This window comes from Mastacembelus armatus, chromosome 24, assembly GCF_900324485.2.
Source record: "Mastacembelus armatus chromosome 24, fMasArm1.2, whole genome shotgun sequence".
Lineage (NCBI taxonomy): Eukaryota > Metazoa > Chordata > Actinopteri > Synbranchiformes > Mastacembelidae > Mastacembelus > Mastacembelus armatus.
In genome coordinates this window covers 19,790,404-19,815,232 of record NC_046656.1, presented here as the reverse complement: position 1 = coordinate 19,815,232, position 24,829 = coordinate 19,790,404, and the positions used below count along the sequence as shown (strand labels likewise).

Here is a 24,829-nt window from a genome sequence, read left to right as displayed (position 1 = left end):
CTCCTTTTTCCTATAATGACCGTCTTTCCCATATCATGAGCTTTTCTTCTACTCTGTCTCCGTGTCAGAACCCTAATGTTTTAGTCTCTTGTGAAAGGACATTTTGTTAAATCATCATGATGCTGAGGCACTGAAGCAAGCAGGCCAGTACGGACCCATGCAGGCCAACAGGAAATGAACAGAAAAGACAGTCTAACGCAGAGGAAGCTGCTGTTTTTTGTTCCCAGTCATTTATCCTCACTGAATTCATCCATTCTGCTGTTTATCTGCATAGATTTTGAAGTGAAACGTACATCTGGGACATGGATCATTCTGCTGATCAATCCTGCACATATTCAGGCTAAAATGGCATATTCTAGACTTGTTAGATGAATATAGTCCCGAATCTTCACATTATTTATTAATTCGATCCTCTTCACTCAGACTGTTAGATTCTCATCTTTTATTTCTGTCTTTCGGTCTGAGTCCACTTTCTGTTCGTGTTTTTAATTTGAATTATTTCACAGCATGTGATCAAAATATTAGTGTTTGTATTAATCTGACTGCTCCACATCTCTAACGAGCCTCGTGTGTTAAGGTAACAAATACGTGTGGAAGTCGTGTGATTAAAACAGAGGAGTCAAAAATGAAATGAAAAGTAATGAGCCATTTTTGCAGCACCATCTAGTGGCCTTGAGTGGTCCTGCATCAGGGTCTTCCCCAGTAGCTGCAGCTTTAACCCGCTTGTGAACCTGTTGCTAGTCAGTCACTCTCTTGGCATTCACCGCGTGCCTTAATTGTATGGACATTTAAATCAAGGTCCGCTGTGAACACGAGGAGAGACGACCCATGTTTCTCTGCTTTTCATCTCTTTACCACGATCTTCTCTATTCTGTCACTCTGCCCCACTTTCTCCTGTTTTCATACATTTATTTTGAGGGTTTTTTTTTTAGCTCTGCTTCAGTCTGACTCATTTTAACATTTTGTCACACCATTTACCTGCAGCATCCTACTTTATCCCGCAGAGCTTTCTATGTTCTTCTTCACTGGGCTGTGTCCAAGGCACCTTTTCTCCCTCGCTGTATCCTTTACAATAGATTTGTCGACCTTCACATGGCTGAAACTGTTGTTGTTGTTGTTGTTGTTGTCATGCCTGCTTTATGTTTTAATTTATTACATTTATTTTTGAAGAAAATGTGAAATGTTTCTATTTAATGTTTTTAATGCGAGGATGAATTTGACTGTCTGCACATTAATACAGCCCATGCTGAATCATTATTAACAGTTACATATCTGCTATATTTTTACCCTCTATGGTGCTGATTGTGCTGTTGGATGGATGCTAACTGCACTGGTTGCTTATTACGCCTCAATGTACTGAGAAACTGCACACAAACCATACGCATATGTACAATAGTGTTTGTGATGACAGTGAAGCTGATTTTATTGGATATGTATCGACTACTGTTTAGTGCATTGTGCAGTGAGTTGTGCGTTGCGTTGTGTAGTGCGTTGTGTAGTGCGTTGTGTAGTGCGTTGTGTATTGTAGTGGCTCAGCACTGTCACAGCAGTGAGCTTTGATTCTCTGCACCGCTCAGGTTTTTCTGCAGTGCTCTGTCTCCTCCTGCAGTCCAAAGACAGACTAGCAGCTCAGGAGGGTTTAAAGACGCATACTGGTCCATGAGTGTGTGGGTGTATGTCTTTATTGGCCCTGTGATAAACTGTCAAGGACGTCTCTCTGACCTCCATTTAAAATGCTGCATGCTGGGAAAGCTGCATAACATGAAGGTTTCTACTATTTTTCTGCTGTGAGCATTTACCAATGAATGACTGGAAAATATTTCACTGACGTAAAACAACAATATCAGCAGCAATTTACATGTTTACCTGATCGCTTCACAAAATAAGTCATGACTGTGTTTTATTTTATTCATTTCTCACTTTAGTCTGAAAATGCATTTGCAGATTCGAAGCAGTTCTTTGACTTTTGCCTGTTTGACCTTTTGCAACAATGCAGTGTCAACAGGATAATCTGACTTCACAGCAGATTTGCTGTCCAGCCCGGTGTTCTTCTTACACTGCTGCATTTCTAGCATTTCCAGGGGCTCATGTGACTCCGCTCTGATTTATTTTAGGAGCCACTTGCTTGAGGATGCATTCCCAACACTTCTAACCGCATATCATATGATCAGCGATAATTCAACTTCAACTACATTACAGGCAGACATGATGTTCACGGAGATTGATTGTCTGACTGAAGCAAGTGTAAAATCTCTGCAAATTGATTTTCATACCACAGTGAAACGAGTGGAAACCAATACTGGCTTCCTGAAAGATGAGAGAGACACATTTAACAAAGAAAATCTGAAATAATGCAGCATGCATGAGAAAATAATATGCAGGTTTTAAACCAGGAGCAAGACTCCTTCAAGCAGCACTGCAGACCATTAAAGTATTATCCTCCATTATCCAGCAGCAGCCAGTTCTTATACAGCACCGCATTAATGACACAGCTGCAGGGGAGGAAGCTGCTGCTGTGATTTTACTCCTCATCCCACATGAGTACACAATCCTGTCAGCTCAAAAACAAAAAAACATGAAGAACAATCCTGACATGCAGGCTCTCTTTTTTTGTTTTTTTTTTTTTTTGTTCTCTCTTCTTTTGTGCAGATGGCGCAGCAGCAGCAGCAGCAGCATCTGTGCTGCTCAATGGCTCTCCGGCAGAGCAGAGGAGATGGACCCATCTGCAGCCTCATTAACCGCCGAAATGCTAATGACCCAGATAGCTCATACAGGCAAAATGCAGAGGGGAGGGGGGGATGGTCGCCTTTGTGGGGGTCGGGTGTTTGTGTCAGAGCCTGTATCAAAATATCTACAATAGACACCTTAATGAAAATCACTGAAATTGCAGCAGAATTAATAGACTTTCATTAATATATATTATATTAAACAGCCTCATATAATAAAGTAGTGATTTTATAATTATAATTAATATAATATATATTTAATTCTTATTAAATATTACAGACACATTCTGGTTCTGTGATGCGGTTTAGCTGCGCATCCTGGACGTGTGCGCAGATTTTGGCTCGTATTTCAGGAAAGAGACGGAAATAAGAAGTTCCGCAGGGCTCGACAGCACACTGCGGCTTTTGCGGGTGCAGATTTAGCGCAGATGAAATGGTAAAGGAGCTGACGGAGGTTTTTTTTAATAAACACAAGGCCTTTAAATATCTGACTGGGTTAAAACGAATAAACGTTGCACAGATGTGTGTAAAAACCGAACAACAATACCTTTCAGCAGCAGGGTGCCGGGTAAATGGCGCAGGTTTCAATTTTTTAACATCAAGCAGGCACCTACTTAAGGTCTGAAGCCCCAAAAAGCAGCTCAGACATCTCTAAAACACACCGATGCTGGAGCTTCTGTGCCCCGATGACAGAACCGGCAGGATTTGCGTGCGCAGCCCGGTCCGCGGTGCTCTCCTCTGGAGGTCCATGCAGGGATGCTGAGGATGCGGAGGGATGTTGCGGGAGATGCAGAGGTCGGACTGTCCTTCTTCTGCAGCTAAACTGGAAAACCGATCGTTCTGTATTTTTCTGTTCTCCAGAGAATCTATTAGAGATCATATAGTCCAAACCCAGAAGAGCACCGGAGCCGAGCAGTATCCTAAACCCACCAATGTCAGGTTTTGTGCGTGCTGGGTGCAGTCGGGCGGTGGATACAGTAGCTGTATGACAGGATGGAGGGAGAGAAGTTGGGCGCAGTCAGATGGAGAGAGGAGAAGGGAGGGGGTGGTCCTCTGAAAGAGAGGGAATCAGATGGAGCCAGCGTTTTACATCCTCAGCTTTCAGCTCTGTCCTCCCTCTGCTTTTCATCCCTCTGTCCTCCTCTGAGGACGGAGGGAGGAAAGAAAGTGAGATCATCCGCCTCACAAAACTGGGCCCAGTCCATCTGACTCTGAATTAAACTGACATTAATACGATGTTTTAATCCAAGAAACGGTGTGTTGTAAAAATCTACACACCAGCCTGTGTGTTATTTAAATTAAAATAAAATGCCCAAACAGGAGTGTGTGTGATTGTTGATTGTTGCTGTAACAGCCTCCCCTCTTCTGCTTTTAGACTCTGGGGCCTGCTGCAGAGCTTTTCTCCCGTTCAGACGCTGAAGTGCAGCACTGACGCTGACAGTCGGCGCTCAGGTTCATCGTGGATGGGTTAGAGCCACATTCTTCCACAGAGAACTGCAGGGAAACCACTTCTTCATGGGCCTGCATGGGTTTGTGCACAGGGGGGAAAGATCCAAATCCAAACTGGAAGCGCTGTTTTATATCAAGTATTACCGAAAGAGCCTAAACCAAACCTGGAAACAGTCACACACCTTCATATATAAAGATTGTGGTCAGTCAGTGTGTGTCAGGGTTTTTGAGGCCTGTGTGCTTGATATGAAATAAGAGCAATGTCAGCACCAGCTACTACCTGGCTTCACGAAGTTCAGACACTTAAGGAACATTGTTGACAACAACCACAATATTTTATTTAAATCTTAGTGTTTTTTGGACAAAAGGTGGAGTTTTAAAGTCGTCAGCTTGGAAACATCAGATGACACAGTGACCTCCCCTGTTTGAATAGATGGCACCATTACTGGTTCTGGGTCAGGCCCCATGTTGGTCACTTCTAGGTACAATAGGGTAGCTGATCTCTAACTGAAGATCATAGGTGAGACTCTTTTGCATTTATTACCACCACACTGGGTGTATTTACCAAACTGAGACGACCATAAAATAACACAGGCCTCCAAAACCAGCTCTTCTTCTGTGGTGGAATGTAAATTCCTGCCCTAACCTGCTAAGTAATTGATGATTCTCACCTTCACGCAGGGACAATCAGACACTGAAATGAGTATTTTTTCCAACATGAGCAGCGTTCCTCCTGGGTTCTTCCATATGGCTCGTCATCTGTCTCCCTTCTCCATCCCTCCCCCCGCACGGCATACTGGGAACCAGTAGACTGATGATGGTCTGCCCTCATTTGAAAGCACAGACCATGAAATGATCAGTAACTTCCATCTTATGGAGCCTCATTTGCTTCGGCGAGCAGTGGTGGAAGACGTAAAACTACCAATAAAACAATTTAAAAATACTCCAAATCCTGCATTCACATTCCTGAGTAAACGTGAAATGTACTGACAGGTAAATTACCCCTTTAACTGAAATATATACTTAGAATAGTTATAAAGTACATTAACATGGATTTAGTATCTGTTGTAGTAAATAAGCTGTTTTTTTCTTACTGTTAACATCTGTGTGTGTGTGTGTGTGTGTGTGTGTGTGGAGAAATTGTGTGGTTTCTAACAGCAAACATCACTTATGTAAAGCAGAAGAAACAGGAGGAACTTAGTGCTGATTGCCCCAGACAAGTTGCCACATTCACGTTAGGACACAGGAGCCCAAGAATCTGTTGTTTTCTTTTTATATTTCATCCATTTCTCTTCATTTTGTTGTTTGTATTCAGTTCACACTATTTATTTTCATGACCTCTGGCAGATACATGTGACTCTTTGCAGTGTACAGCACTATGTAGAGCTTTTAAAATTTATTGATTTAACCAGGTTAAGTCCTCAGGCTGAGACCTGGCACCTTAGATGCTGAGATTCGTATTCATCACATAAGAACCAGCAGTCATGTAGCAGATGGTGCAGACCCCACACTGCCCTGATGCCAACATCATGCAGTCAGTGTGGGATTACATGTAGAGACCCCAAATGCACAGAATACGAGTGGCAAGTTGACACTGATCTTACCAGAGAATAATTTCATTGACAGATTTATTTTCAGAGGCCTGCTCACTTTAACCTTAGTGCCTAAACTTGTTATATTTCTGCAGCACCACTGCTGAGATGGACTGGCACTGATCCCGAACTCCGTTGAAAATTCTAACGGTTTTCTGCTGTTTTACATGCTGGAGACAGTAAACACGTTGAATGCAAACTTTAACTTATACAGAACGAAAAACGAAGCGATCTGGTCAATTCGGCGCGCACGTCATGTCAGTTTACTAGTGAAAAGAACAAGTAAAGGTCTGAGAGTCTAAATAATTTCTGCTAAGAGACACTATTTGTGTAAAAGCGCAGATTAGCTCTTGAGTGACAGGTGCCTGTGGTCGTGCTGTGAGTGTTTACAACGTTTATGATGGCACATTTCTTTATGTTGGCCAGTCACGTGTTTAACACCTGGGCACCTGCACATTACGTAACCACGTGTCCGTTATGTAGCGAGCTAAGCTAGTTAAGCTAACTGAGCACCGGGGGTGTGTCTGCTGCTCTGGGTCCGATGGTCGCCTCCTCCAGGCTCCGTCTGGTTTGGCGTCATTTTGTCAGCAGCGGAATGGGAGAGATGTCCTCCAAAATCCAAATGCCGACCGCAGAAACGGCGCTGCCTGGCCGGACCGAGACCATCACCGTATCCGGTAAGACCGAGCCCAGCTAGCTTTAGCATGTTAGCTTCTGTAGCAAGTAGTTGAAACTTTATGGCAGCGGTTGTTGTATTTTTGGTGATGTGGTTGCCTCTGCATGATGTTAGTGGCGTTACCTTCCTAACACGGCAGCTTCACAGCTTCAAATGTAAACACACAAACTTTTATTAAGTTAAGAAAATGTTGTTTTAGCGTTTAGCGCGTCAACCGGGACACTGAGATACTGCGCATGCGCAGGTTAATCTGCCCCTGAAAACTTCAAACTTAAATATTTTTAAAATTATTGTTTAAAAAAAAAAAAGGCGCATGTATGTAAATATATAAGAAAAGAAAATAATAAGTGATGGCGCTGTAAATACTGTAAATAATAAACTTATAAAATAAACTTTATTTCTTTTTATCTTCATGCACCTGTTAGAACAACAATCCACTGATGAACAACAACCACACACATTATTCACTTGAACAAACTGCTTATTAGGTAACATTGGTAAATGATTGATTCAGGATCTGGATTTAATCATTTGACATGTCATCAAACCCCGTCCCCGATTTAGATGACAGGTTATTACTAACAATAAAACATCTCAACGTGATTGAAGTGGCCCGGTACATTTTCACTTGACGTCTGCAAAGATAATATTACATTATTGCTCTCCCCAAATATTATTAGTGAGAAGAAATATCTGAAATAGGAGCTTTAGTTAATGAATATCTGTATTGGGTCTAAAAACGGTTTAGTTTGAATTGATTGAAAAAGATAATTGTCACTCCCTTAAACAAAAGTATTTCTATATGCTGTTTGTTCGATATGGGGAGTGTTCGGGGTGTGTAAACAGAGCGACAGCAGTACTTTGTTGGCAGCCAGGGCAGTTGGCACCAACCTGCCCCCTCTTCACTACAAGTGAGGGCGCTGAGACTTGGCACATGATGAATAGATCTGCACTGGCACTCAACAAAAGACCCAAGACACACGGACTCGGACACACAAATCCTCACAGCCCTTTAACATTAAAATGGGAAATTAGAGTAAAAAAAAGTGGTGAATGTGAAGGTTGTGTGGTGTCGAGGCTACTGACTCCGTGTTTGGTTCGGTGATAAAGAGACAGAAATGACAAAAGGAGGAGAGTAAAGAATCAAGTCTGTTTGGGATTTTAAAGGAGTCTTTTAGCTCAAGTTTGGATTGATTTATCCAAAGTGTGCGTAATATTTTGGTGGGACTGGAAGGGGTTGGACTGGGGGGAAAGTGGATTTGGGAGTGGAGGGGCTATAGGGGCGGGGGTCCACCGCAAAAGGACGATCGGGCTGGATGGATGGATGGATGGATGGATGGGTTCAGACGCAGTGGCAAACATGCTGGAGCCTCGCCAAAGCTTCTCGGGAATGCTGCCACAATCGGGAGATGAAGAAAGAGCGAGTGAACAGAGGAAAGGAAAAAGCCATGTCTGCAGTGGGGAGACTTGGCAGGGCTTCCCCTCCTTTGTCTGTCTGGCTCAGGGCTGCAGCACCAGAGGAAATCAAGAAATGTCCAGGCATGGTGCTGGTGCTGGCGGCGTTTGGTGGAGGTGGACGGGGACGAGCTCTTCTATGGCTCTGAAAAGACAAGAGAGAAAAAGTCCTTCCAACAGGCAGAAACTCAGCTTCTAAAGGAGCAACGGAAACCAGAAAAACAAAACCAGCAATTTTCTCTTTTTAAACGAAATTTCGCTTTGGGCCACTGGACTCGACCGGGTTTTGGCTGTAAAAGGTAACGTGAATCTAAGGAGTTGAGCCATAAATTTTAACAGTAGCAAAGAATTATATGTTGTATTTTTTGGGAAAGTCAGATAATGGACTGGATAAGGATGGAGGTTAGACTTCAACAAGTCCACTCACCAGTAGCCAAAGGAGGCCGACAATGTGCCAATCCAGAGGTTTGTGTCAAATGTTTGTTGTTGGGTTTTAAAGCACATCTGACCAAAACATTTGTATTAGAGTTTCAGTATTTTGGGAACATGTTTATTTTAATGTTTGTATATGAGATGAAGTGCAAATAGAAGTCAGGTGTGTTTTTTATTAATCTGATAAACTGATCAATAGGATCCAAGTCAGGCCTGAAGCCTAAACTCAGGAACATATGCTGGGTTTCCATATTTCTTGTTGACTTACGTGATGCTGAGGACCCAGGATGATGGATGGGACTACAAGTTCAGTCTTACCCACAGAAGTTGATCAGTAAAGTGAAGCTCTGTTTAATAGCTGGTCTGGAGCTTTTAGTTTGATCACGATTCCTCACTCGTCGGGCGTTGGTTTCACAGTTTCATGGAATTGTTGACATTTTTCCGAGCACTTGATGAGATTCTTAGCTTTCTGAAGCTGAGATGTTAGGGTCATGAACATTATCCGCTTGAGACTGAAACTTTGTCCACAGTCTTGATGTTGTGATAAAAGGAAAGCAAAGTCCATCACAAGCCGAAGGAAGTCCACCTTGGACCTGAGGCTTTTCTTTCTTCAATTAAAAATCGAATCATGTTTTAATTGTTGTTTTGTTTTCCTTTAGATTCCCAAAGTGTCGTCGTCCCTTTACAGGCCTCAGCTGCCTCTAATAATAATGATTTAGTTTTTAGTTGCTGAGTGAAGCTGATTGGTGCTGAAATCAGAGCTGCTGAATGTAAAATCACCTTTAGACTGAATTAGTCTTCAACTTCACACACTGTACACACACTTCGCTCTGATTTGAGTCCATGCAGACAATTAAATGAGGTGTGAGTCCAACAGAGAAGTTCCTCTTGTCCCTCTGCTTAACATATCAACCTCAGTCCTGTAGGATGAGTCTGGTGCACAACCCTCATTAACTGCAGTGAGACTCACGTTGGGGTCAAAGCGCCACAGGTAAAGACTTATTTCTTCTTCTGTAAACCTCCGCACCAACACGCCCAGATGGGAGGAAAAAAGAAAAGGAAGAGCTAATGAAGAAGATAATGTCATTCTCATCACTGCCTAATGCAGATGTGTTCAGACATCCAGCAGCTGGTGTGTGCCAGTCTTTTAATTAGCAGATGTACTTGTGGGTGGAAATCATTTGTTAGTGCAGCTCACTGTTGTGGAACGTGTAATTTTGACTGCAGAGATTTGCAGGGATCCGTCGAGGTCGACATAAATATCAGCAGTGATTTTTTTTTTTTTAAACTAATCAGATTTCAGATTTATCAAGTTTCTTTAAAGAGCAAAATGCTGTTTGTGGGAAGAACACACAGCTGTTTTTGTTCTGTCTATATGAACAGGAGCTGCAGCTGCCAGAGAAGCTAAAACGCCGACTGAGCTGGAGCTGCTGAAGATAATTGTCTTATGTTTCCAAGTGGATATATTTGCTGTTTTTAACAGTTTAAGTGGTTCATGTAAGTGTGGACAAAAATGTCTCATATATGATGGATTGTTATGTGTTCAGAGCTGAAACAGCACAGCCCTGGTTGTTTTTTTTTATAACAGAGAGCACAGAGTCATTATAGGTAGTAGTGTTTTGTGTTTTGACCCTTTTCTGATGCAACAGGACAAAAGCAGGCAGGTTTTGCTGGAGGAGCAGTGGTGTGGCCATGCAGTGGTGCAGTTCTGGAGTAATCCTCCTTATAGATATGGTTCTTCATGTTTGCTTTGTTGTTTACTAACAGCTTCTGCCACGTGAAGGGCTCTGCAGGCCCAGATAGCTGGAGTAATAAACATGTCCTCTCTCCTGATATACTGCTGCAGCCCTTCCTCCCACTTTCGTCCTCTTTGCTGCTCTGTCACTTTTCCTTCCTCCCTGCCTGCGTTACGTGTCTGTCTAGTAAGCAATGAACCCACTGAAGCACTTTAGCTAGTCACCCTGTAAGAACCTGGTTATTTATTCAGGCCCTTTGATACCTGCCAAGCGTTTACACATTAAGATAGAAAAGAACATGAAGTTAAAAGGCGACTATTTAACATCCTTCCTTTGCATTCCTGTCCTTGGCTCCTCCGTGGTCGCGTCATTTGTTTTTCACATACACATGAAAATGCAAATTTCACTTTGATGAGCTGCACTTTGCATATGATCAGAATGTTAGTAGAACCAGTTTGAATCATTTTTGCATTGTTTTCAATCGTAGGCATCATTTTCCCATTAATGTCCAAAAAAGTCAAAGTGGTGCCTCGAAGCTTAACGAAACCAGTGTGTCCACATACTTTTGGCCACATAGAGCATCAGCGACACAGATGAGGTGATGGCGGTGGTGAGCCTGTATCAGTCTGTCCATCACGCCTCTCGTGCATGTTAAGTGACTGTGCACTGTTATCGGGTCGAGGCTGGCGCTCGTCGATCCATCTACCTTTGTCAGAGGCGTTACCACGACAACATAGAGGGTCTGCTGTGAATGAGTGATTGAATGAACGTGTGACTCCATCGGGAGAGCTCTTTGTTGTTTAGATGGTGATCTGATTTCCTCGACGGGCAAAATGGTGAGCGTTTGGGGGGGGGGGGGCGTAAGCGACGAGGGCGATGTAGAGATCAAAACGGACGAAGAGAAAAGAGATGAAAATGGATGGTGAGGAAGAGACTGAGGCTGAGAGGTTGATGTTGAGCTTTCAAAGTCAATCTGATCACCCAAGACACAAGAAGCGAAAGATCATAATTATACAGGAGCTGTTAGTTTGAAGGTCATGCACCGCGAGGTGGACGGAGAAATCAGCGATGCTGATCCTGAGGCGGCAAAGCGGGCACCACGTGCAAGTGTTGCATAATGGATCATGATGCACAGTGAAGTGTCCTGATGTTAGAGCCTTTTATTCCGAAAATTAGTCACAAAGTCTTTTCATAACTGAATAAGCGTTTTAGAAAATGTTTTTTTGTGCAGTTTCCAGCTTCTTAAATGTCTGAATGGTGTGAACATGATAATAAACTGGGCTTTGCTCTGGTCAGATGAAACGGACGGTGTATTATCGGTTAAAATGAAACCGTGAATGTCTTATGGGTTTGTTAAAAATGCTAAATAAACAGTGTTAGATAGTTTTTTGTTTTTTTAAAAAGTGTTATCCTTATCTGCACCTATGAAACGAGCTGCACGACATGCTGTTGAGAAAAGGCTGTTCCAAGGCTGGATTTTTATTTATCAGCGCTGTTACAAAATGTCAATGGGATTATGAATGAGGCATGTTCTGGTTTCACTTCAGATCTCTATTGTTTTGGTTTCACAGCACATTTACTGTCATGATCAGTCTCAGCAGCCTCATTACCCTCATTTCCAGCAGCAGCATGAAGCTGTTTTCATGTGATAAACCCCAGTATGTGCTCCCCACTCAGCACCAAACTGCAGACAGACAAAGTTACTGACTAGAAGGTGAAGGAAGGGGAACAGAAGCCATTGTTTCTTCTTTTTTCATTAGGATTTCCTCAGGAGATGGTGGAGATCAAAACAGAGCTAAAAAAAAAAAAGGTGAATACTTTAACCTAAATGCATCTAATGAATTTCATTGTTTCTCTGTTTCTGAAAATCTCTTTAAAACAGCTGAACAGAAATTATATCCAAGAGGCAGAAAGAGGATTTTGTCTTTTCTCACCATGTGTGAGAGACGAGAGAGAGAGACGGAGCTCAGACTGCTCAAAAACAGCAGAGCATCCAGGGGGAGCAGGCAGGTCAAGTGTGATCACAGTGAAATACTGAAGAAGCTTCTCACAGGTGGAGGAAGAAACATCAGGGAGAACGGTGGTGCATGGGTTAAATCTAGAGTAAATGATGTTAAATACCACTGCGGGGCAGCGACGGTTTCTGGAGATGATGGTGAATAAACAAACAGCATTCTGATAACTTCTTAAACAATCCCTCAGGATGCCCCAAAACACCTGCAACCTGTCCTTCCTCCACCTGAGGTTCACTGCGTCATGAATAGAGTCGATCAACCATCAAAATGAGACCAGTTAAACCAGTATCTCCAGCCAAACCAGACCCCAGGGGTCAATTCTTTAACCCTTTCCTTTTTAAATTTCCCTTTTTCTTGTTGAACGAAATCTGCAGCAGATCATTAATAATTTCTCATCCAACGCAGATTCTCTTCTCCCTCACTCACTGCACTTTTAGTCTTATTTTTAGTCCAACTTCTCGAACACACTAAACACAGTGACGCTAAAGTGCTGCCTAGAAGCCTTTATTCCACATAATGTATATCTATACTGCAGTGTTAGCATTAAACATAGAACCCATAATGACCTGTTCACGCTATGATAAAGAGCACTCTGCTCAATATATCACAAATGTACTGATCTTAATAAAAGCCTGTATAGATGCTGCATTAGACCTTATACATTAAACATAGTTTACAGTCTAATTTGGTTTGCCAGATGGCAAATAAAGCACAAGCTATGCAGCTCTTCCCAACAGCCAACATTTTCCATAAGGGCTTGCGATGTGTGAATGCCAGAAAACTATTAGTCTAACATATACTGTAGATACACCCGGCAATTTTACAGAATCCATGTCTGAAAGGGTCTAATCAGTCCACCATCTTTTAAGTGCAAAGTGCATTAAGTACTATTTCCTGCCCCCATTCACCACACACTGTCTCACTAATAATGGCTCTGTGTGATCGATCGAGTCAGACCCTCAGGGGAGCGCACACACACACACACACACACACACACATACACCCTGTGGTGACTTACTAACCTCAACCACCACTCTAACTACACACATGGCTGTCAATCAAATGGTTTAAAGGTTTAGAAAAGAGGGTAAAAAATGAAACCTAATCAGGAAACGTATTTCTAGCATGTGGCAAATAATGCAACCACAGGGGGGCACAATCCAGTGTCTTCATGTGCCGTTCCCAAGTCCGGGTAAATGCAGAGGGTTGTGTCAGGAAGAGCATCCAACGTAAAATCTAAGCCAAATCAAACATTTGATTTGATTTGAAAAAGCGTACGACAGGGTGCCAAGAGAGGAGCTGTGGTTTTGTATGAGGAAGTCTGGAGTGGCAGAGAAGTATGTTCGAGTGGTGCAGGACATGTATGAGAGCTGTAAGACAGTGGTGAGGTGTGCTGTAGGGGCGACAGAGGAGTTCAAGGTGGAGGTGGGGCTGCACCAAGGATCGGCTTTGAGCCCCTTCTTCTTTGCTGTGGTGATGGACAGGCTGACAGATGAGGTTAGACAGGAATCTCTGTGGACCATGATGTTTGCAGATGACATTGTCACGTTGAGGTTCTCTCTGGGAGTGATGAGGATGGATAGGATCGGGAATGAGTACATCAGAGGGACAGCTCATGTTAGATGTTTTGGAGAAAAAGCCAGGGAAGCCAGATTGAGATGGTTTGGACATGTTCAGAGGAGGGACAGTGAATACATTGGTAAAAGGATGCTGAGGTTAGAGCTGCCAGGAAGGAGGCCTAGAGGAAGACCAAAGAGGAGGTTCTTGGATGTAGTGAAGGAGGACATGAGGATAGTTGGTGTGGGTGAGGATGTCCATCACAGAATTGTTTTTATTGCAGTGCCGTCTGAGGGCCTGAAGATCACATCCAGTTTTGTGTTTGTCTCTCGAGCACAGAGATTTCCCCAGATTATCTTAATCTCTTGAGGACATTATGCTCTGTAGATGATGAGACATTTAAAGTCTTTGCAATTTTACGTTGCAGAGCATTAATCTGAAATAGCTTTTCACTGATTGATGAACTTCTGTCCATCTTTACTTCTGAGAGACTGTGACTCTCTAACATGCTCTTTTTATCCTGTAACTGACCTGTGGACCTTAGGGTTAGGGCCTTTTTTTTGCCTTTGTCTCAACTTTATTGAGGCGTGTTGCTGCCATCAGTTTCAAAATTACCTCATTTGTTTCTTAAAATAATATATTTTCTCAGTTTAATGTTTGCTATGTTCTGTTGTGAGATTTGCAAATCATCGCGTTGTGTTTTTATGTAGATTTGGAATTGGGGTTGTAGTTTTGAGGAAAAAGCTTAAAACTGTGAAACCTCCTTTCAGCCAGTGTCTCAGTCACAGTCTGCTTGTTGTATATGTGGAAAGATTTATTTCAAGCTGTTATTTTAAAGTATTTTACATGTAGGAATTGAAATAATCCAAACAACAGCTCTGCAGGATGAACTGTACATCCTTGATGAAGGGTTATTTTGTTTGATTCAGCGCTATGGTCATTTTAAGGCTATTTAAATTCCATTACACACTTCATTACCTCATCAACAACTACTGTTGTGCTCTCATATGGCTCAACAAACAACCAGATTAGCGCTAGACTTCATTTCCCATAAAGCTAATACTTCAGGGCTTTTCTTGAGATGCCTGATTCTTTAGCGAGTTTCTTGGGATGTGTCACGAGAGACGCACAGGAGGAGGAGCAGCAGAATAATGAGGACAACACTGATGGTCGTAATGATGGGCAGTAATAAAAATGATGATGGCAATCAGGACTCTGATAGATGGAGAGAGAGATACTGTAGCATGGAGGAATAAAAGACTGACATGGGTGGAGGAGGGAGAGGTGAAGGGAGGATGGTGAAGAAACCAGGCAATCAGGGAAGGACAGAAGAGGGTGGGGGAGGTTACTTTGTAGATTTAATTGCTGTGCAGTTGAGTGTGCGTGCGTGTGCGTGCGTGCGTGTGTGTGTGTGCGTGCGCGTGTGTGCTCTCTCTCCAATCTCCTCCAGCCAGACGTTAACCGCAGCGTTTCATTTATCACTGTCAGGTCTGGAGCTCAGGGGAAGGAGAAGGGGAGCCCCCAGGTTGTGCAGCCCAGGTTTTACCTCGTCTGCTGGTGAGGGCAGCGTTGTCAGGCCTGAGTTGATGGTTCTGCAAGGACAGACACGGAACCTAATTAGCTGGTACTCGCTGATGTTCCGCTGACGGTGATTGTTTATAGCAGGATTTCTTAGCTACTGTAACACGTCAAAGTGTGTTCAGCCTCGCTACACGTCAGGTGATCCTCTACTCTATGATCCTGGACTGTCTGGTCACATCTTATGTCACTTTCTGAACGAACACGGGAACAGACCCACAAATAGCCCACTTTGAAAGAATAACCTGAGGAAGAAGTGCATGTTGAGTAGCCACAGTGCTTCTGGGAGAACGGCCTTTTCACAGAGGAAACAAAACAGGAGCTTTTTAGTCACATCAGCTCCATGTTCACCGAAGCACAACTGAAGACACGGAGGAGGCTCGGTGTTTTTTTTGCTTTGCAGCATCTGGACTGTGTGCAGGTCACAGTGTAATCAACAGATTATAAAGGCATAATGCCCAGTGTCAGAGCCAAAGCATCTAAAAGCACCAAGAGTGAATGAGCAGAAAACACTGGGCCGTCCTGAAGTGGCTGCTGTGAGTCAAGAGCTAAACCCAGTTAAAAAAGAACTAGAGCTTAAAAGCCCTGTGAGGCAGCAGCTTGTCCACAGTCCTCTCTCCGTGTGCACGTGACCTAAATGTACTTTGTCTTCTGGTTTATCGTTGATCTGCAGAAATGTGGTCGTGAACATCGCAGCAGATTCAGAGCTGAGCGTTTCATTTTGTTGGATTTTACCGTTCTGTGTTTTGGTTTTTGTGATTTTTGCTTGAGAAAGTTAAAAAGCGATGAAGATGGAAGAGAGTGGACTGAGCTCTGATTGGCTGATTCTGGAGCAGTTGTGCCTGCCTTCACACACACACACAGGCCTGAGCTGAAATAGAGCAGCACTAATGGAGTGTGTGTGTGTGTGTGTGTGTGTGTGTGTGTGTGTGTGTGTGTGTGTGTGTGTGTGTGTGTGTGTGTGTGTGTGTGTGTGTGTGTGTGTGTGTGTGTGTGTGTGTCACAGATGTCACCATGGATAAAGGCCTGTGCTGTGATCAGGCTCATTATTGTGACAGGATTTAGGGGGCGGGAGAAGAGACTGGGAGGCAAACTGGTTAGTCAACCCCCTCTCCACACACACACACACATTAGTCTTTCTATACTTGTATGGACACTCACTGACGTAATTATCTTTAAGTCGAACCTGAACCGTAAAACTGAGTCTTAACCCTTTTGAAAATATGAAGACCAGCCAAAATGTCCTCACAGCAATAGTTTAAAGTTTGCCCACAAAACCATAGAAAAACCTACACACACGCGCATGTGTGTGTGTGTGTGCAGTGTATCTAAAATGAAGTGACTGGCTGTTTGTTATGAAGCATGCTGAAGTGCCTCCTAACCTCGTCCACTGCTCTTTACTGCTAAATAAGAGAAATAGTTGCCAGTAGAAACAGTCGCTGGTGTTTTCAGCTGAAACCAACATGATTCTGCTCAAACGTTCCTCTATTTAAGTTACAGCGTTACCCGACGTAGACAGACCATCCTCCTGAGTGTCGGTAGTTTGTGGTCATTTAAGCAGAAGTGTGTGAAAAACAGGATGTTGGATGTTTTTTGGGGTTTTTTTTTTTTTTTGGTGCACATCCTGAATGTTTCAGTGTGTAAGAGTGCTAATGCAAGGTTAAACAATGCTGTGAAACTACAATCAGCCTTGAGTCTCACACATACACACACTGCAGCGTTCGACCTCACACACAAATATGAATTCAATTAATCTACAAGGAGCGTTGTTATCGTTCCCAGCGAGATAAAGGCGACCGCAAAACAGGCATTTCAAAGGAGAGCTGCACGAAATAATTACTCTCCAGAAAAATACCTCCGTATATACTGAGTGTGTGTGTGTGTGTGTGTGTGTGTGTGTGTGTGTGTGTGTGTGTGTGTCGAGGAAAAGATAACTGTAGAATATTAATGGCTGCTTATCAAAAGCTATTCATTCTTTTTGCTTTTTTTTTTTTTTCTTTGTTTGGAAAATAAGTTATCCCTCTTCTAAGCCTTATGTTTTATTTCCCTGTTAGTCTGTTTATTTTCTAGTTTCTATTCTGGTCTGTCTCAGACAAAACAGCATCAAGGAGAAACAAGAGACAGACATTGTTTGGGCAAAGGGCACATCTGAAATCTATGACCTCAACCTCAAAGACGTGGACCTGGTGCTTCCTGAAGTGACTGTTGATTCACAGTCACAGTTTTGTGTAAAAGTCCTCGTCCAACGACCAGCTGCTTGCAGCAGGACGCTATGGGTGCTGCACCCAACTGGTTTACCAGCTCCCTCTAAAGCCGTGAATTGCTAAACCCAATAATTAGTTAGTGAGTTTTCGAGGTGTTGATCATTTTTGGAGGCTGTGATTTGTGCTGCTGTTGAATTGTGCTTTATCATACAGAGAACATACAAAGGTCGTCTTCCAAAATGAGCTTGAATCAACAGTGAAACAAACACAAACTGAACATTATCACCTCCATGGAGGAGGATTTACTGCAGGACTGTTGGATTAGACTGACTTTTAGCTCACAGTCGTTAGAGGCACCTCGCTCAGGTTCTTCTACAAAGAACCGTGGGACTAAAACCTGAAGGAAAAGCTCTACGCTTGGTCATGCAGCCGCTTTGGAGCGAGCACATTGTGAAATAACATACAGGCTGCAGAGCTTTAATCCTGGTTCAGTGGCATCACATGCACCATCGAGTGGTCACACATGTCAAATCCATAAATCTTACAGATGCCATGTGTAAATGCTGCTAAAGTAGAAACCAATTTGTTAGTGCGGGAGGAATCTACAGTCCACACAGACTCATCACTTATATGGGAACACACAGGAGATAACAACACAAATGTTTTCTCATTTCACCCGGATTAAATGAGTGCTTGGGTATTAGTCTCTCCTAATCTGATCTGATCTGCAGATTTAACTGTACCTGTGTGTGTGTTTGTGTGTGTGTGTGTGTGTGTGTGTGTGTGTGTGTGTCTGTGTGTGTCTGTGTGTGTCTGTGTGTGTGTCTGTGTGTCTGTGTGTGTGTGTGTGTGTGTGTGTGTGTGTGTGTGTGTGTGTGTGTGTGTGTGTGTGTGTTTTACAGTGCTTATGTTCTGTGAGAAGGGTGTGTAAATTTCAGAGCACAGGCATCTTTGATTTTTTTTTTATCTTAAATTTTCTTCACATGCACCTGTGGACACACATGCACATAGCGTACTGTATATACACACACACACACACACACAATGAGCTATTAGACTCATTAGTATTCTGCCTGGATTTATTGTCTTTCTTCACTGACATTTACATTTAAATTGTTTATCTCTCTGTGTGATTGTGTGTGAGCATCTACAGTGTGTGTGTGTGTGTGTGTGTGTGTGTGTGTGTGTGTGTGTGTGTGTGTGTGTGTGTGTGTGTGTGTGTGTGTGTGTGTGTGTGTGTGTGTGTGTGTGTGTGTGCGCGTGGATGTGCGTGTGTGTGTGCGTGTGTCCAGTAATGAACATGCCTTTGCTGGTCCCTGAAGGCAGCCATTACTAACACACAAAGAGGAGAATGTGAGAGGAGGCAGGTAGGAGGAGAGGATGAAGGAGGAGGAGGAGGAAGGCAGACGATGTGTGACACTAAGATGTGGAGTCTCACATTTTCATTTAAAGTAAATAAAGACGTTCAGGTTGTCGAAGGCCGATGCTTTTTGGACTGACGCTCGTGCTGATTTTTAATCGGTCAGAAATCACCGATGGATTTTAAGTTATCAGTGTTTCTTATCCAGTTTTATTGTAGCTGTGCAAAACTGTATTTAGATTATGGGAATAACATTAATCTCATCAAAAGTCTCTTGTACTCATTTCTCTCTTGTCTTGTTTGCCACAGGCAGAAAGAGAAACTATCTGAATGTTGTAGCTCCCTAATTTCAGCTTTCAAGCTTAAAATGTTTTATTTACATCAAGCAACTGGCAACGTGACGAAAGGGTCAACGTGAAAATTTATACCATCGCACTAATGTCATGGACAACCAGTCAGGTTTGGATGAAAGACACTGTGGCATCATTGTCCATCACAGGCAATGGAAGTTAGTTTTACACACAGCATTAAAACACACACTTTAAAATAAAAATGTGTAAAAAAAAAAAAGATTTAAACACTAAATATAAAGAGGAACTACTGGATAAATGTCCTAATATGGGTAATATTTCTATAATATTGCTCTTAAGATTCAATTATGTGTCCTATTTATTGTAATTTATGCATCTTATTACTATTATGGTGTTTTATTATTTTTGCCCAGGACACTTCATTGTCCGTATAAGGTTAATTTCATATTTCATTAAGTTTAGCATTTCATAGTTTAGTGTGGATCCACAGCTGGTACTGCGTTCTTTCTGGCAGTACTAACTGTCTACTAGTACTGTAGTACTAGCTATAGTACTACTGTGTGGTTAAAAGTCAAATTAACAGGGATGTAAAGGAGCTGCTCTCGTTTCCACCTCAGCATCTAATCAGGGAAGGAAATTGCTGCAGCGCTCCGAACCTTCCTCCCTCAGAACGTAGAGGAAGATGAGAGTGAGGATGTTGGTCTGTCAGCAGTCGAGCTGCTGGGCTGCAGTGGGATGAAAGGCTGCTCATGTAATCAGATAAACCAGGACGACTCGGTTTATGTGTGTGTTTCGTGCGTGTGTGTATTATGTTGAAATAATCATAGTTCTGTGTGTATTTAATGTAAAATTCAAACTGATGATAAATAATTTTTGAGGTTTGTGTGTGTGCTGCTGATTGGATGGCACCATGCATCCGGCTGCTTTTGTCTGTAGGCATGCTGCTCCTCATGACAATTATGCAACCATGCATGAAGATTGTGTGTGTGTGTGTGTGTGCGTGCGTGCAGATGGCATGCTGTACAATGCTGTGGGGGAGGGAGATGGATTAAAATAAACGCGATTGGGCAGAGGAGACTGGGGAATAAACCCAACATCTGGATCCCCCTCCCTACGCCCTTCCCCCTTTCTTCATGCACGTACCCCACACACACACACACACACACACACACAGCCTCCAGCATGCTAATGCGTGTTAGCTCAGCCAGGTGGCTGGGTGGACTCAAATGGGTCCTCATACACCTCTGGCTCTGTGCTGATTGGAGTGAATGCAGCTGCTACGAAATTACACAGAGCTGCTCACCACTGTTTAAGTGGGTCAGCGTGTGTGTGTGTGTGTGTGTGTGTGTGTGTGTGTGAGAGTGTGTGTGGTAAATATAGTATTCGTTTTCTGTTTTTTGGGTACAGCTCTATTTAAAACACCAACACTGTATATGCAATAGGGGGAGCAATTTTCCCTCCTGATGATCAATAAACTTAGTGTGATTTATCAGCTGTTAGAAATCAAACCTCTGTGACCTCAGAGACCTTTAGCCATTTAGTATGGAGATGGTGTCTGGGTCCTGAATGGTCTTAGTGCTCGTTGCATAATCTTTTATAACAGTATAAACCAGTTCGGTGAACACTGAACTTTTATGCAATTTACATTTATAGACGCAATAGAAAGTCAGTCAGTCAGTCAGAACTACACAATAAACGTGTAAGAATTGAATGAACAAACCTTCACAGGTTGATCACATCACAGATATTAAGAAAATAAATATTGTCTCTGTCCTTCCCTGTAATGGCCAATAAAAGCACAGCTGATATATTGGAATTTGCTTTTACAGACACATTATTTAAGTTTATTTATTATCTTACCTTAATATTTATAACTGCTGTCATTTCACTTTCTCATGCAGCCAAACACGACGTGAACGGAAACAGGACTGTCCCACCTTTTCCACAGGAGACACAAATGGTCGTATTTGGTGAGTTAAAGTACGTGTTTGACAGTTTGACTTGTGTCAGTGTGGAGTACAACGTGTACTGAGGAGTATTGTGAGTACTGGATATGAACGATAAGACATGATGGTGCGTAATTAGTTTCCCTGGCTACTCCACATGCATGTTAGGTGGGTTGGTGTGAATAGGCCGCTAATCTGTCCAAGGATGGACCCGACGGACCCTGGATAGCAGGAACCAAGTGGTAGCTAATGGATTGATGATAGAGCCGCCTTATCAGATGGTGTTCTCTAAAGCAAACATTTATTATAGATAAACTGTGTGGCTAAGCAGCTGAGTCTCTGTGCAGGGTTCAGAGATGGTCTAAAGCTACATTAGGATGGAGATGTGAGTAACCTGGAGAGTGTATTAAGTTATCAGCTGTATTTAACGAGCAGTGATGCCCTTGGTTCGCTTAAATTGATGTGATGTTGAAATGCATTCTGTGCTGCTTCAAAGAGAGTAGATAAATTTATATCATGGTGCATAACTCAGCCAGTGCTCTGTGTATTCTTTATACCATCACTCTTAGGAATAACTTCCATATGCTCAGATATTAAGTACTTTCAGAAAAGCACAGAGAAATAACAGCACTCGTTACTCTTGGCCACCAGCCTGCTGCTCATTTCAGCTTTATGAAGTCACAGTGTATAAGTTTAGTCCAAGCGAAGCTGCGTCTCAGTTTTTGCACATCCCAGTCTGACCGCATCTTAAGCCTTCTGTGCTATTCTTCCAGAAGAAGCTCATTAAATACTCACACAACTGTGGTGCAGAGTGTGTGTAGGCCTGTTCCGTCATGTCGTGGTTGTTAAAGACTCTTTATCGTGGTGTTGTTTTTCTTTCTGGAAGGAATGGGCTGTTTCTGGGGAGCAGAGAGGAAGTTCTGGACACAAAAGGGAGTTTATTCCACCCAAGTCGGCTACTGTGGAGGATACACCCCTAACCCCACCTACAAGGACGTCTGCACAGGTAGTGTCTATGTACTGGTGGACACACACACACACACACACACACACACACACACACACACACACAGAGTCCCTACTCAGAGTGGTCAGGCATCATTATCCAAGCCCCAGTACATCAGGCCTCGAGTGAAACGATTCTTCTCTTCACGTGTGTCTTGTTTTCCAGAATCGATTGACTTTCAGTAGACGTGCATGTGTGCGTGCGTGTGCGTGTGTGTGTCAGTCATTAAACCTGCATCAGCACCTGTCACAGGCTTTTATTCCTCCGAACACTCTGTAAAACCAATAAAACAAGTATCTGTCAGCAGAGTTTAGCTGATTAAATGAAAGATACTGCGTCTGCAGCTACACTGCACTTAAACACAAATATTGGCTTTTTAGTGTTGAACACAAGTTCAACAACAGTGAAAACAAACCAGACAAAGACAAGACTGAGAAACAAGAGTTTGACCAGAGGTTTATAGAGATATTTGATATTTCTGGGTAAAATAACACAAATACATTTCAAATGCCTGTGTGCCGGATTTTTGAACTGTGCAGTGTTGTCAGCTGGTTCTGTAGTTTAGGTTTAGTCCTGGACTAGTTAAATGTTCTGGATAAACGTGATTAGAGCAGATTCTCTGCATAGAAGTGGACACATATCAGACTTTCCAGCTCCTCTTTAATTTGCTGCACGTTACTTTCTTCTTTTATTATAATAACACTAATAACAGTCTGCATTTGATTTAAAAGTATATCTGTAAATAGCAAACATTTTATAATTAATCTACTTTATCTGTTTTTCATCCAGTCCTTATGTTCCCATATCTCTGTGCACAGTAATTAGACTTGGGCTGTTGATGGAGAGGTCTCATTAAACACTATCTTCTCTGCTCTTGCTACTTCCTAAATGAACATTTCGCATCAACAGATCTGATCCTGGTTTGAGCTGCTGCATGTCTGGTTTTTAGTGAACACAGAATCTTGGCAGAGTGTTGGAAGAGGGCACTTGGCTGAACGTGTGCTCCTCACACCTTCACATCTTCAGGAGAGACAGAAAACAGGAGTGATCTGAATATTCATTGTTGGTTAAATATTTACACATATTTACACAGCCCGTTCGAAATGCGATGATTAAATTTGCATGTTTCTTCGTTTTAAATAGAGTACAGTACTGTATTACCAGCTTTAATAGCCCTCCCACACTCTTTATTATTTTTCTCATTTGCAGCTCTGTTTGTCTCCCTCTCTGTGTTCATTATGATTTGTTTACAAAGCCATTTTCCTCCACAGTCGCAGGAATACATTTTTACCGCTAACAGCTGAAACAGGAAAAACAAACTACAGTGATGGTGATGGCTCCAAAACATCTGGAGTGCGATGTGCAATTCAAAACAGGGATCCAACAGCTAATTAGAGTGCTGTGATGAAGTGACGGAGGTTTTTATTTGTGTATCTACTTCCGCTCTAACAAATAAATGAAATATCCACCAGATGAAGTTTAAATATCATCTGCAGGTTGTTTTTTTTTGTTTTTTTTTCCTTGTTCAGGTGTAGAAAAAGAGGATTTCTGTTATATATTATATATGCTCATAGTGGAGGAGCATAATTAGAGCAGGGTACTTAAGTACAAATTTGAGGTACTTGGATGTTACTGGAGTATTTGCACTTCATGCAGCCACATGTCATATTGTATTTTTACTGCATCACATCTGTGTCACAGCTGGAACTGCTTTTTAAATGACAGTTCATCCCCATCCCCTATATTTCTGAATATTTATCCAGAAACAACAGCTACAACAGTAAAACACTATCAGGAACCAGTTTACTGCAAAAGGAGTACTTTTACTTTGATACTTTAAGTACATTTAGCTGATAAAACTTACTCACTCTCTTTGTTTTGGAGTACTTGCACACTTTTGTACTGCTTATCTTACTTAAGTAAAGGGCTCTGAGTACTTCTTCCAGTATTTATTGTGCAGTATTTGCAGTTAGTGTAAAGTTTTGTTGATTAAGGGTCAACAGTGTGTGGCTAAAATCACTAATACTATAATACATATAAAAAGGGTTTTGTATTTAGAATCAGCAAACTGAAACTCAGCTTTCATTTTGGTATTCAAACTGAAAAATACATAATACGAAAGAGGAAACGACTGAGCATTCATTGTACTCAAAAATGTCTATATATATATATATAGACATTTGCATTGTGAGGTCTCAGTATAATTGTTCTATGGTTAACTATCACTTGTTTATGTTAAAATAGTGACAGATCGAGATTAGGAGATAATTTTGCCAGTGGTTGTATTTTCTGTTCTGTTTCCAACCACCACTTTATTTCTCATCCTGTCCAAGATTAATTTATTCCTACGAGACCGGCCTGGTGAGGCATTAATTTAATATCGACCGCTGCTTTGTCTCTGTTCGCCAATATCTACTGTAGGAATCCATAGCTCCTGATATTAAAAAAGTAATAAGACAGGGAGAGATAGGAGAGGAAGTCGAATGAGAGACGGCAAGAAGATGAGGTTCAGTGTAGTGGGTCACACTCATTACCAGCACCAGCTGCTGTCTGCAGGAGTCCTCGCTGGTTACGGCTGAACATTAAAATTAGCCCTGGAAGGACGGCGGCTCTTTAAGGGACAACACCAAATTTGAATTTATGTTTAACTTTGACTGAATAAATTTCAAAATACTCTAAAATACTTTAAATATTTTGGGCTTGGTTAGCAAAAGATCCACTTACTCACTACTTCCCAGGGTTTCTGTTGTATTTATGGTCTTCATCAGCACCTTAAGCTGCTCAGA

General features: G+C 42.3%; 1 protein-coding gene across 1 annotated transcript in view; it reads left to right on the top strand.

The window, feature by feature from the left end:
- The first annotated feature begins 6,226 nt into the window (after positions 1–6,226).
- msraa (methionine sulfoxide reductase Aa) overlaps positions 6,227–24,829 on the top strand; it is a 27,922-nt gene continuing 9,319 nt past the window's right edge. The window contains exons 1-3 of the mRNA XM_026319007.1: positions 6,227–6,444; positions 20,993–21,061; positions 21,924–22,043. Coding sequence (XP_026174792.1) covers positions 6,309–6,444; positions 20,993–21,061; positions 21,924–22,043 — 325 coding nt within the window. The 5' untranslated portion in view covers positions 6,227–6,308. The remainder of the gene's footprint in view (positions 6,445–20,992; positions 21,062–21,923; positions 22,044–24,829) is intronic.